General features: G+C 48.6%; 1 protein-coding gene across 3 annotated transcripts in view; it reads left to right on the top strand.

Moving 5' to 3' along the window:
- LOC108159826 (serine-rich adhesin for platelets) overlaps positions 1 to 12,301 on the top strand; it is a 58,592-nt gene that overhangs the window by 11,144 nt on the left and 35,147 nt on the right. Inside the window, exons 1-2 of one of the 3 annotated variants that reach the window (XM_033391286.1) lie at positions 8,667 to 8,722; positions 9,411 to 9,620. The exons of 1 other annotated variant lie outside the window; for it this stretch is intronic. In XM_033391286.1, the coding sequence (XP_033247177.1) occupies positions 9,619 to 9,620 (2 nt within the window). In that variant the 5' untranslated portion in view covers positions 8,667 to 8,722; positions 9,411 to 9,618. Of the gene's footprint in view, positions 1 to 8,666; positions 8,723 to 9,314; positions 9,621 to 12,301 lie in introns of those variants that run through there. One more of the 3 variants, XM_017293399.2, reaches the window with a different exon arrangement.

Here is a 12,301-nt window from a genome sequence, read left to right as displayed (position 1 = left end):
CAGAGTTTATTGAAACGTGACACAAGACCCCAAGGCGGCAGCTGCTGCCTGCCACCCCCACGTGGCTCCATCCGACCTCGCCAGACACCGAGTCGCCCACAGAAAAAGTTTCACAAATGAACAGAAATAAGGACCAGCAGCCAGACTTTTGGGGGGGGGCACAGCCGAGGGCAAAGTTGTGTCACTTTTATAGGGGCCTATGCCTCCCTGCCTCCTCCTCCCGCCGCCTTTCAAGTCCTTTCAAGCCCACATTATCATTCCGTTTATGGATGCCTTAGTCCTTGACTAAAAATAGAGGTCCCAGGGGGCCCTCAAACAAAATTTTGGAGCACGTAATGACGCCAGCCTTTGGCTCAGACCAAGTCCTGGCCCTGGCACCTTCCTCCACCCCAAAAACTTGATGGACTTTGAACTGTTTGCGTCCTTGTGGTTCGCCTCCAGACACACTGGCGCTGATGGCATTTACTGGGTCATAGTTTTCGAGAGAATTACTTCAAATTGGGGCAATTTGGGTGGGGTCTATGCCGTATTTATAGCATTTACCCTGTCTAAAGGGTTTTCTCTCTGTTTTATGGTTATATTTTCCATTAATCGATGGGATAGCCGCCTAGCGGTTCATTGCCTAATCGATGGCGGTTCGGCACCCTTTTGAGCCATGATCGTGCTCATTTCCATTCATTCCTGGCTTCGAATTGGACCAAAAACCGAGCCCCAACCCCGACACCGACCCACGGCCAATGCAATTAGACTCTAATAAGACGCAAAACACTAACGCCAGGAAAACCAGAATCCCAAAGAGGGCTAAGAGGCGGGGGCAGGGGCAGGCAGGCAGGCAGAAAGATGAAAAGAACATGAATGCTCAGCAGCAGGCCCAAAAGAACCGGCAACCGTCCAACCACTGGCCCAGAGATAGCCATCTAGTTAGCCAACAAATTGCATAGACAGTAAAGTGGAAATCTAACACACACCGCTACCCGCTACCCGCTGCCCGCTACCCGCTGCCCGCTCCGTGCACCGCCGCTCTACGCCCCTGGAGTGCCCATGAAAATGGTGAGAAATTTTCACAAATTGCGGCTGGCGATTCATTTCGCCAGTCAGAGATCCTGGGGGATGGGTACTGATCGGTGGGGGGGCACAGATGGACCCGGGCTAATCCAGACGGCCAGGCGGCCGCTTTGCTGGATATGATTAGGAATTTAAATGCTTTTGAATTATTAAATTAGTAAATATGCAACGCCCGATCCCAGATCGGACCGAACCGAACCGAACCGAACCGCACCGAGCCGAAAGCTGTTGCAGGTGCAGCTGCCTTGCCACAGCCCGGCTCCAAAACCAGTTAAAAGTCCATTAAAACGCCAGAGAGAAAAAGAGTTTGCCTGCAGCCAGAACTGGCACAGTGGTTAAAGATTTTTCGGCATAAAAAATCTATTTAAATCGTTTAAGGGGGAGTATCTTTAGTTTTTTAAGTGCTCCAAGGGGCACCATTTCGACCATCTGGAGACACTGTGCTTGGACCGTGGCCTGTCTGCCTGTCTGCTCCCGCAGCTCGTTTTGTTCTTGCTCGATCTTGGGCCTGTTGGCTGTTGCTTTTGTTGTAATTACACGCCGCCCAGCACACGCCCGCCCCAGTCGCCGTCTTCGATCGCCGGCCGCTGCGTGTAATCGAATCTATCAATCTATGAGATAAATCTTATTTTCTAATCTTGTTATCGTGCGCGCGCCGCCATCGACGGTACGGTAAGACTGTGGAGGACTGTGCCTCTTGCCTCACTTTTAGCTGGAGGTTTTTTTTGTTTTGTTTTTGCACAGCATTTCCGCCCCGGCCACAAAAAAACACTTGTGCACAGCCGGCCTGGAATGCACTGGGAGATGGGAGATGGGTGGCCCTAAGTAAGCAATCAGAAGTCGGTCTACTGGCCCCCCTGCCAAATGACAGTTTTCCTCCAAACACAAAAACCTATTTATAGACCCTCGGATGCAAAAGAAAGAGAAAAAAAAAAACCAATTAAGTTGGGGATTAATTTACGCGCTCTTGAGACATTCAGCGAAAATATTGAGGACCAGAAGCCCTCGGACAAGCGCCCTTTAAGCGCTGGACACGGACTCGGACTCGTACTCGGACTCCTTCGGGGTCCCCGGTGGAGGCATTGATTGAAAAAGATGAAAAGTGCCTGAAATGCCAGCTGGGAATCGGCTGTACGGCTTCTTCATGGCGGACAGCAGACGGACGGCAGACGGACAGAGGCCGAGGTCCGAGGCAGGCAATATTTAAACTAAAATGAACAAAAGATGCAAAGCGAAGCCGACACAATCTGTCGATGATGATGAAGATCGTAATGAGGTTTCGCCAGCGAATGGGAATGGGAATGGGAATGGAAATGGGTCCAAGAATGGGTGCACTGTGGCCAGCGCCAGAGTCGGTGCCAGGTTTTTAGGAGCGCGTTGTAGCGTGGCATGTTTACTTAACGAATCCCAGACCCCAGTCCCCCCCCGCCTCCCGTTCCAGTCCCCTGTAAAAGGCACTTGAGCAATGGTCAGCCTCCACAAACAGAGGGACCCAACCGATCGACTGACTTCGGAGGTCAAGTGTAGTTTTTAATTTTTTGTTTCAATATGCATTCGCGCCCCCCCGGCCCCCCTTTCCACACACTGTTCTCGTGGGGAGCCCTCAAGGATACACCCTAGATATGTGGAAAAGTCTTCGAGCCCTTTTTGGGGGGCTAGAACATAAATCAAATGTCGCCCAATCCGAGCGCCGTGTGGCAAGGGCATAAAAATCGCTTCCTCATAAAAATTCCGCTAAAAATATTTTTGCTGGCAGGCGGCTGGAGGGTTCTGCAGACTCTTCTGGGACCTAAAACCGACACCTTTCGCGACTGCCAGACAGCGTGTTGTTAAACAATGAAAATGCCTGGGACTGGGGTCTGGGGCTGGCAATGCCAATAAACTGTTGTTTATTTTTACTAGCGTCGCGTTGGCGGCAACGACGCAGCAGCAGCGCATAAATACATCCATCACTGGAAGGCTCCAATGGCACAGGTCCCCGTCGGAGTCGGAGTCGGAGTCCGAAGTCCCTGAGTCTCGGGCTTGTCGTCGGCAATTTATCTTTGAAATCAGCGTCTATATGCATGTATCCCCCTACCCCCCCCCCCCCCACATGTTCACTCTTTCCTCTCTTGTAATTAGATACGCGTCTCAACCCACACTGGAGGGGGGAGAAAAACCCCACCAGTAACATGGGCAACAGGTGAGCAATCTCGTTTGTTCTGTGCTGTGGGCGTGGCAGTGGAATTAAGACATATAGAAATCTCCAACTGCAGCTCCAACTGCAGCTCCAGGGCTCCAGCTCCAATGAGTCCGATTGTTTGGACCCGCTTTTCCTTCGGTCTGTGACTCTGCATTTGCAATCAGTACAAATACCAACAGATCTCCCTCCCTGCCCCTCCCCTCCCCCCCTGTGGGCCGCTGTCTGCCAAAGTGCTAAAATGCAAATGCAAATAGTTGGACCCCAGCAATGTGTCTGCATTTGCATCTGTGGCTCTCTTGCCAGCCGCTTTGGGGGCCAAATCATTTGGCCCAGGCGATGGGTTCTCATTGTTCAGTGGGTCAGTCCTGGGGGCTGCACTTGTTAGGAGAGCTGGAGGAGTAGCACCCCAGATAGTGCCCATAAAGAGTGGCCCTCTGAGAGTGGTCTAAGGCCATAGAAAGTGGCTTAAGCCCACATATTGTATAAGATTTGCTCAGCAGTGGGAAAAGCCATCTATTGACTGACACTTTTCGCAAAAGCATGTGGAATGGTTTTTGCGTCGATTTCGTAAGATTTCCAGGCACTCTGCAATTTCGCGCATTACGCTGGCGATCACCTCTGGTGACCCCAGACCCGACCGGAGTAAAAGTAAAAGCTTTTCGCATGGGATGGGGGGGTCAAGAAAACCCAGGGCCAAAGTACACTGAAATCTATGCAAATGAAGATCCACAGTAGGCAAAATATTTACCCAATTACCGGGCATCGAAAACAAAACAAAGCGGACAAAAGGCATATTTGCTTTTGGCATGCCTAAAAGTTGACATCTAGCTAAGCGCTACGAAACTTTTGCCAGTCCGGCGGTAGACATATGCGAAAACTGACAGCCAACAAAGGAAAAGCAACAACAACAACAACAACGGCAGGCCAACGAGTGTTAGAAAACAAAAAAACGTTAACTAAAAGACGCAACAGTAGTTGCCCCGGAGTAGCACCCAAGAGGGGGAGGGGGAGGGAGAGGGAGAGAGAGAGGGAGACTGGAGCCAATTGAACATGTAATGGAAATGGTACTCCGCCACTCTGCCTCTCGCTATCTCTGTCTCTGTCGCTGGGGGGACTGTCAAGTCATGCGGCACGTTGTTTACGCGGCATAATGAGTTATTAGAAAACGTTTAATAATTTGCATAAATCAACAGGCACTGCTATAAACTTGTACAGAAAATATGAAAATACAGATAGAGCTGGAAAAAAAATGAAGAAAAAAAAATTAAAATGTTATACGCATGGAATTTGACAAAAACAAGCAGGGAATGAGCCGCAGCGAGGGATACTCTAACGTGGCCAAAAATACCAAGGAATTATAGACCCTTAAGGTGTGGAGTCTTTGAAACAAAACCGCTTTATTATTTTAGCCCTGGCTTAAAGTAGAGTTTTAGATTTTAAAATCATATTTGAGGTCTTGGGAAAAGCAATTTTGGTTCGGTTTTTTTTTTGTTTCTTTATGGAATCACTCAGAATCCACCTATTTTTAGCAATTTTCTCACTTATTTTCATTATTTTTGGACCTACTTCGTTCGATGCTCTAATGTCCTTTGAAAAGGTCTTGGCCAAAACCCAAATTTTCTTTCTCATAATAAGGACACTCTAATTGAATTTTGAGAATTTTTTCAATGATTTTTTTCAAACATTTTTTAGGCCCAAAGTCGCATTTTTTATGAGCGTAAATTTGTGTAATTTCAATTAAATTTGTTGCCATTAAGGAACTTACTTTGAGAGCAGCAAATATACCTTACAGGTAGGTCCATCCGTAACCCTTGTTACCTGGAAAGTGTTGCCCTCCCTCCCTCCCTTGTAACCTGGAAAGTGTTGCCCTCCCTCCCTCCCTTGTAACCTGGAAAGTGTTGCCCTCCCTCTCACCGCAAGCCTCCTGCTTTAGGCCATGTAGCAGCTCTTTGGCTAGGGTACACACAGTGTTTAGCCCCTGGCACCGAACTAAATCCAAATTTTTGGCCTTTTTTTGTGGTATTTTCGTTGACATTTTTGGTACGCGCAATTGCAAAAAAAAAGGCAAAAGTGAAGTGCCCGTTTGCCTGCGGAATTCGCTGGATAAATAAATGGCGTTTTGTATGCTGTCCGTGTCCGGTGTCCCGTGTCCCGTGTCCCCTGGCCGTGCCCGTGCCTGCCTCTGCCCGTGTCTTTTCGATAAGTATCATTGCTCTGCACATTTTTATTAATAATCATATTTGCTTGATTTTCAAGATTTGGGTCCAAAGTTTGACAGATTTCATAAAAACGGGCTTTTTCTTTACCTTAATTATATTTATTTTTATTTTTTAAAAATTTACACCAAAAACTTAAACGAAAATCAAGAAAAGTTTTTATTTTACAGCTGCAATTTTTGGTCTCAAATTAGTTCTATATGAGAGTTTTCTAATACAACAATAAGCAAGCTATGAAAATATATATTCAGCGAAATAATTACAAAAATCTGAAACCAACTCCAAAATGTACAAAATGGTTAAATAAAGTTACAATTTTTAATAAATTTACTTTAATATTGAGTGTGATGACCTTTCTGCTTAAGAAAAGTGGAGCAACGCTTTGGTAATGAATCTACAAGACGTTGTTGAGGGGGGATTTCCTTCCATTCTTCCTGTAAAATTCGGCACAAATCCTTTTAATTGCTGTTTTAGACGACTTGGTTTAGAATTCCCCACAAGTTCTCTATAGGGTTGAGGTCTGTTGTTTGAGCTCTTCATAAAAACCAAACCGAACCCAACTACCAGCTATAAATATGATCTATTTTTAGCTACCGCCTAAAGCACAAGCCCCAAAAAGCAAATGGTATTTTTATGGATCTATGTCTGTACAAGTATATGAACAGATTTTATTGATAAGGTTCTACACGAGCTGTGTTATCTTTCCATTGCCAAAAGTAGTATCTGTGGAATTTCGATCCTCCCCCCCCCAACCCCACAACAAGGTGCGATAAACAACGAATTAATGCCCTGGCACGATGACAGCACTCCCAGAGCTAGGCATTCCACGTGGAGCGCCGCCTCAGCATCTCCATCTACAGATCTACAGATCTACAGATCTCCTCACCGGAATGGGCTTTTGGGGCGGGGGAACAATTCATAATTGTCATTTATTTATTGCTCAGATATCGCGGGCTGCATTTTACGGGCGCTTATTAAAACGGGGATCCATGGGCCTGCGGCTGGGACCCTGGAACCCTGGGACCCTGCGATCCAGCCATCTGATAGGCAATTTGATCGAAAGCTTCGATATGTGAGTAGGTTCTCTCCATCTCTCCCTCTCTCCATCTCCCCCTCTCTTTTTCACTGTTTTTATTACATGCGAGCGCCACCCGCTGCGCAGGCGTGTAACTTTTTTTAACGATGGTTTTTTGTTGTTGTTGTTTGCCTGTTTGCCTGTTTGCTTTGGCCTGTTGTCCTTCGCTTAGAGCGCCCTTCGGAGCAACTGTTGTCCTTTCGCAATTTGTTTCTGCCGCGTGTTCACACCATTAAGGTGCCGCCGGGCTGCCATGGCCTTCCAAATTAATAGGCATCAGCCCATAAGGATCTATGATTAATGACACTCGAATAACCGATTACTAACCAGCGATCGAGGGGCTGTTTGTCTCTGGTGCTCCGATACGGAGCATTGCGTGATTCGAGCCTCGCGTGTGGCTAATGATGATCATCGTCGCTTGGATCCTGCCCCCAGTACTGCCACGGACTTGCAACATGTTGCTGCCCTGTTCGTGTTCAACCAAATCAAACCTGTTGTCAGAGCCGTCTTGCATGCGAGTGCAAGTGGCGTACAATTATCGCATGCGAGAGCGATATGGCAGAAGGGTTTCCAGGTTGCAGCCGTGCACTGCTTGCAACCAGGCTTCAGGTTGAACTGCTTGCAGAACAAATTTCAAGCCTTCAGGCTATTGAAGGGACAATGATTCAACGGTTTTCAGAGCTTTCAAAAGCTTTCTTCTTTCCAACAATGGTCACCCCAATAAATGGCATTCCACCCCCCACGCAGTGCACCGCTCTATCTCTCTCTCTCGCTGGCACTCTCTTTTCCTGCCAGCGCAGAACCATAATTTATCGCATGCTATATTTCCATAGACCGTTATGCGGGCTCTCTCTCTCTCTCTCTCTGCTTCCGCAAGGCGTTAAAAGAGCAGCATTTCATTTCTCTTTCAGTCCACTTATTCTTGTTTTTGTTTTTGTTTTTGCTTGCAAAAGTTGCACCGACAACAACACGCGGCGCAGCAGCGCAGCCAGCGCAGTCAGCGTCGCTGCTGGAGCTTTCTCAACTGAATGGCTCCTGTTGCAGTCAAGGTGTATTTGGATGAGGTGAGGCACCACTCTGTGACGGCCACAGGGCCTTGGAAGACCTCACCCTACATCGATGTACTTTGCTTGCAAGCCACTCGCTCGTTGCGGTTCTTCTTGTTGTTCTCTTTTTCTACTTATTAGCCGCCTCACCCGCACTCCACACTCCACACTCCACACTCCACGGGCCACTGCAGAAGTCAGCCGGTCTCTCTGTCTCTGTCGCTGCCTCTGTCGCTGCCTGCCAATCTGCCTGGCGGTCGTCTCGGCCAGTTTTTGCCTCTCTTCGCATTCTTCCAACAACAAACCGAGACACTCAAACGCGGCGCGGATGGATTCGAGGCCACAGCGTGTTCGCGTTTAAATAAATCATAATTGTTAATAAAAAATAGAAACATATTATCATCCAACGAAAGAGAGAGGATAACCAAAAAGTCTCTGTGTGTGTGTGTGTGTGTGTGTGTGTAGCAACCCTATTTTCCCCCTTGAACATTCGAGCCTTTTAAGCCGTTTAGCCAGGATCCCCAGGAATAGAGGAAAAACGAACCGGGACCGGGTCCCCTTTTTGGCTTAGCTTTTGAGGATTTAAAAGTATGGTTTTCGCCGGTTCGACGGGGGATGGCCAAGTGAAAACAGGACCACAGTGAGGACTAGCTAGCTGGAATACCAGAATACACCCACTTGGGGTCACTAATTGAAAGTTTTTTACATGGTTTCAAGGTTTGAAAGGGCCTCCTTCGAGGGGTTAAGGTGAAGAGCCCTCTTCTATCCGATCGTCGTCCCAGCCCAGGATCGCCTTTGGGACGCACACGTGTTGGTAGCTCGCTCTCTCTCTCTCTCTCTCTCTCTCTGGCCAAGGTATATCCGCACAAGGTGAGGACTTGGCCGAAAGCGCTCTGGCGGAAGTCGAGGAGCAGGAAAGCTCAACACCTTGGCTTACTCTGTGCGCAGCAGCGCACTCTCTCTCTCTCTCTCTCTCTCTCTCTGCTGCACGTGTGTGCTCTCTCTAGTAGTACCGCTGCCACGCGCCTTTGACACTTGTGACATTTTTGACACACAAATCAATTGTTACGTGAATTTTCAGCGCGTCGGGCAGCACCAGCAGCGCAGTGGCAGCCGGAGTGGCAGTGTGACAGCAAGGGTAATACGCAGCGAGGAGCAGGAAACCCATCAAAAGTCGAACCATATTTTTGCCCTTCAAAAAAGTGTCGGAATGGACCCGAAAACGCACCCGTAATCGTTGCCTACTTTCGAGCGCCGCGCGTGTGACATAATTGCTTTCCGGACTTTCCGTTCGACAACGGAAACTTAAAGATTAGTGCAAATCGTAACGGGACTACACATAACACCTCCCAGCCCCCCCTGCCTGCAAATCGATTTCTGTTTCCGGCATTTTTCACGTGGCTTTCCGTCTAACCAAAACGATTCCGTACAGTTTTTGGTTGTTTTTTGTTGCTGCCTAACGATTTTTCCCACAAAAACAACACACGGCGAAACGTGGCACGGACACAGCAGAGTGTGGCAGAGAGAGAGAGAGAGAGAGAGAGAGCTCTCCGGACTCTCGGGGCATCGTAAATCGTAAACAGTTGTGCCCCAGCTGAAAGTAACAGTCTTCGGGGGGAGGGGAGGGGCGGGATTGGATGGATTTCCTGCCTCTGGCCCGCATTTCGTTGGTTCTTCCCCTGAGCGGGGGCGGTGGCGGGGGCGATATTTTGGGGGGCCTGCCACTTTATTCGGTTTCAGTTTCGGTTTCGGTTTCAGTCAGTCAGCTGCTGCTTGCCACGTGCCACGTGTCGCCCGAGTAACGCTTACGATTTCGCCTCTTGCAGTCATCTTCCCTCTTCCATTCACGCCACACCAAAGACTGTTTTAGTGCAAAAAGAAAAGTGTTCAAAATTATCCAAAAACGAAAACGTATCGAAATCCAAATCGATTTCTAAATGTACGCGTGGCTTGAATTTAACGAGGAAACGTAGACGAAATACGAATGCAAATTAGATGCAAAATAAATGGGTAAAATGAGGTCAAGTAAATACGATGTAAGTACAAAATCGATCCTAAAAACATATATACTATATATATATTGTGTTGTATATCCCTTTTTTGGCCTTTCCAAAACCCAATCTCCGCCAGCAATTGAAGGTTATGCCATCGTCCAGGCCGGACAGCGGAAAGCGAACAAATTTACATAATCACTTAACTCATGGCCCACATTTTAGGCGATTATCGGGCCCGAAACAGACAGAGATCTGTACATAAATTACGGCCACAGAACGGACGAGCTGTCCTCCTTGTCTCGGGCCACGGAGTGCCCTTAATCTTGAATTACAAATCGAGTGCAATTATCCCACGGTGGAGGGGGAGGAGGGGGGGGGACTCTGGGCAATTTGTTTTCACACTTTACGATTCGCCTGGCCGGATAAATGTTTTCGATAAGCGTCGACAAGTTCTGGTTTTGGCCAGAGTCCTACTTTGAAGCCAGAAGCGGGCCTGGGAGTGGAGGGGAGGGGAGTGGCTACTGTTTGTCCATCTCTAAATTTAGCATTTAATTGATTTGTCAACAGAAATGCCCGTCGCGGTGGCTTCCTGTGGGCCTCTAAGCCGCTAAGCCGGCATAAATTTCCGTCTTTAGTGGGTGAGGGGGAGGGGGAGGGGGGGGGCAGACTGCAGGCTGCATTCATCAATCAAAATGTGGTCCGAATCCGAGTCGAGGTTCAGGTCTGGCCGAGGGCCTTTGGGCCAACAAAAAGTTGCCAACTCACGGTTGGAGCCAGAGCTCTCTCTCTCTCTCTCTCTCTCTCTCTCTCTCTCTCTCTTACGTGCTTTGCTTGCCAATGGAACAGGGGAGGGGAGTGGGGGGGACTGGCACAGTGGCTTCTATCCACCTCAATGGCTGTTGGTGCCACTGTGCCGCTTCTGGGACTCCTGGGCTCCCGACTCCTGGAATTATGTTGTCATGTCTTTGTTTCCCTCCCCCTCCCCGCCCCCGCACGTGGGCGTTTGTGTCGCCGTTTATTAATTGTGTGCGAATGTTTGCACAATTTGTCAATATTATCGCAAAGAAAAACATGACCATTGCCCCCCACACACCCCCTTTTATGCGGGGGGGGGAGTGGGGACGCCTAAGTGATTTGTGATTTATGAATTTCAAGCGACGGAGTCCAGGCATGTCACCCCAGATCCCCGCACCGCACCACACGTCTCCCCCCGGTATGCTTTACGACTTTATAATGCCCCCGATAATTGGGTCAACCATCGGTGTGGGGCACAGCACGGCTGTGGCGTCGACGCATGTTTCAAATGTTTGATAAACGCGTTGTGGCATTGCCTCCTGACACCCGCTCATACATATTAATGCCCCACGAAGGCAACGAAGGTGGAGCCCCCAGTGGAGCAGGAGCTGGAAGGGGGGCTGGAACGGTGGCTGGAACGGGGGCTGGAAGGGAACACGCTTGATTGGTGGCTCGCGTCATGGGCAGCCGTTGTCTGCCGTTTAACTTGTGGCCAAAGATGTGTGGATGTACCCCCGTTTTGGGCACCTCAAGGATCTAGCCATTACCCTGTTCGAAATCGATTTTTCTCCTCCACTCTGTGCGCGTTAATAGAAAGCGAAAACTCAACAATTTTTCCCCATTTTCCTCAGTGGATGCTAAGCCGCGAAAGTAAATAATCCAATTATCGCACACATGCGCGCCCAAAGCATAAATAAAATCATTTGATAAGACGGCGGATGGAGAGTGCGGGGCCGGGGTGGATGGATGGATGGATGGATGGATGGGAGTGGAGTTGCATAAACATGTTTCTCCCAGGCGCTCACTGAGGAAGTAAGTCAGCCAGATGAGAGTCGACTTTGCATTTGAAATATGCTGCATTAATATGCCGATAAATATTTAGCCCCAACTCTGGCTCTGGGGGCCTCGGCGGGGCCTCTGCGGGCCTCTGGCCAACAACTCAATTAGATGACAGACAGAGGCAGACAGCGTTGGGGCATGAAATATTTCCACGAATGAACATCACCATCGTCGTCGTCGTCCGGATGGCAACTTTGTCGCCTCTCGAGTGGCGTTCCCTGGATGGTGTGCGGCAGAATGCCATTTCCCCCCCCCCCTTGCCGCATTCCGTGTCCATTGTGGCCATTGTGTCCAGCGTGGCCTGTCAACAATTTGACAGACATTCATCAGGCGTTCGCCACTTTGGAGCCTGCCTTTGTGCCTCGTGCGCATAATTGATTTCCTTGCTTGGGTCTCTCTTGGGGCTCTGTCCCGTGGCTCCTTTATGCCCCATTCGTATTCTGGCTGCAGTTGTCATATTAATGTCAAAAATACTGCACTTGATCATGAATTGTGCGCGTCTTGTCTTGTCGTGTCGTGTCTTGTCGTGTCTTGTCGTGTGTTGTCTGTTTGCCAATTTGTCAGATGGAAACGTGGGCCGCCAGCCAGCAGACGATCATGGGAAAGATCAGAGTGAAAGGATGTGAAACACAAAAGCAGAAACCCACATACAACAAAAACAATAATATTTATCGAATAAATACCTAAATACTTGGCGGGTCCACTAGACATCCACTAAAAATAAACCCTGCCGTCAAGTATTTTTTTTTTTATCAAAATTCTTTGTTGTTTCTGTTTCTGTTTTGCATTCCTGACCTAAGCTACCCAAACATTTAATGGGTATGACCAAGGCAACGATTTGCCAGTGGCTTGTGGGGCTTACGGGTTGC

Source organism: Drosophila miranda, chromosome 3, assembly GCF_003369915.1.
Source record: "Drosophila miranda strain MSH22 chromosome 3, D.miranda_PacBio2.1, whole genome shotgun sequence".
Lineage (NCBI taxonomy): Eukaryota > Metazoa > Arthropoda > Insecta > Diptera > Drosophilidae > Drosophila > Drosophila miranda.
The sequence above is the reverse complement of the archived record's forward strand: the minus strand, read 5'-3'. Positions and strand labels throughout refer to the sequence as shown.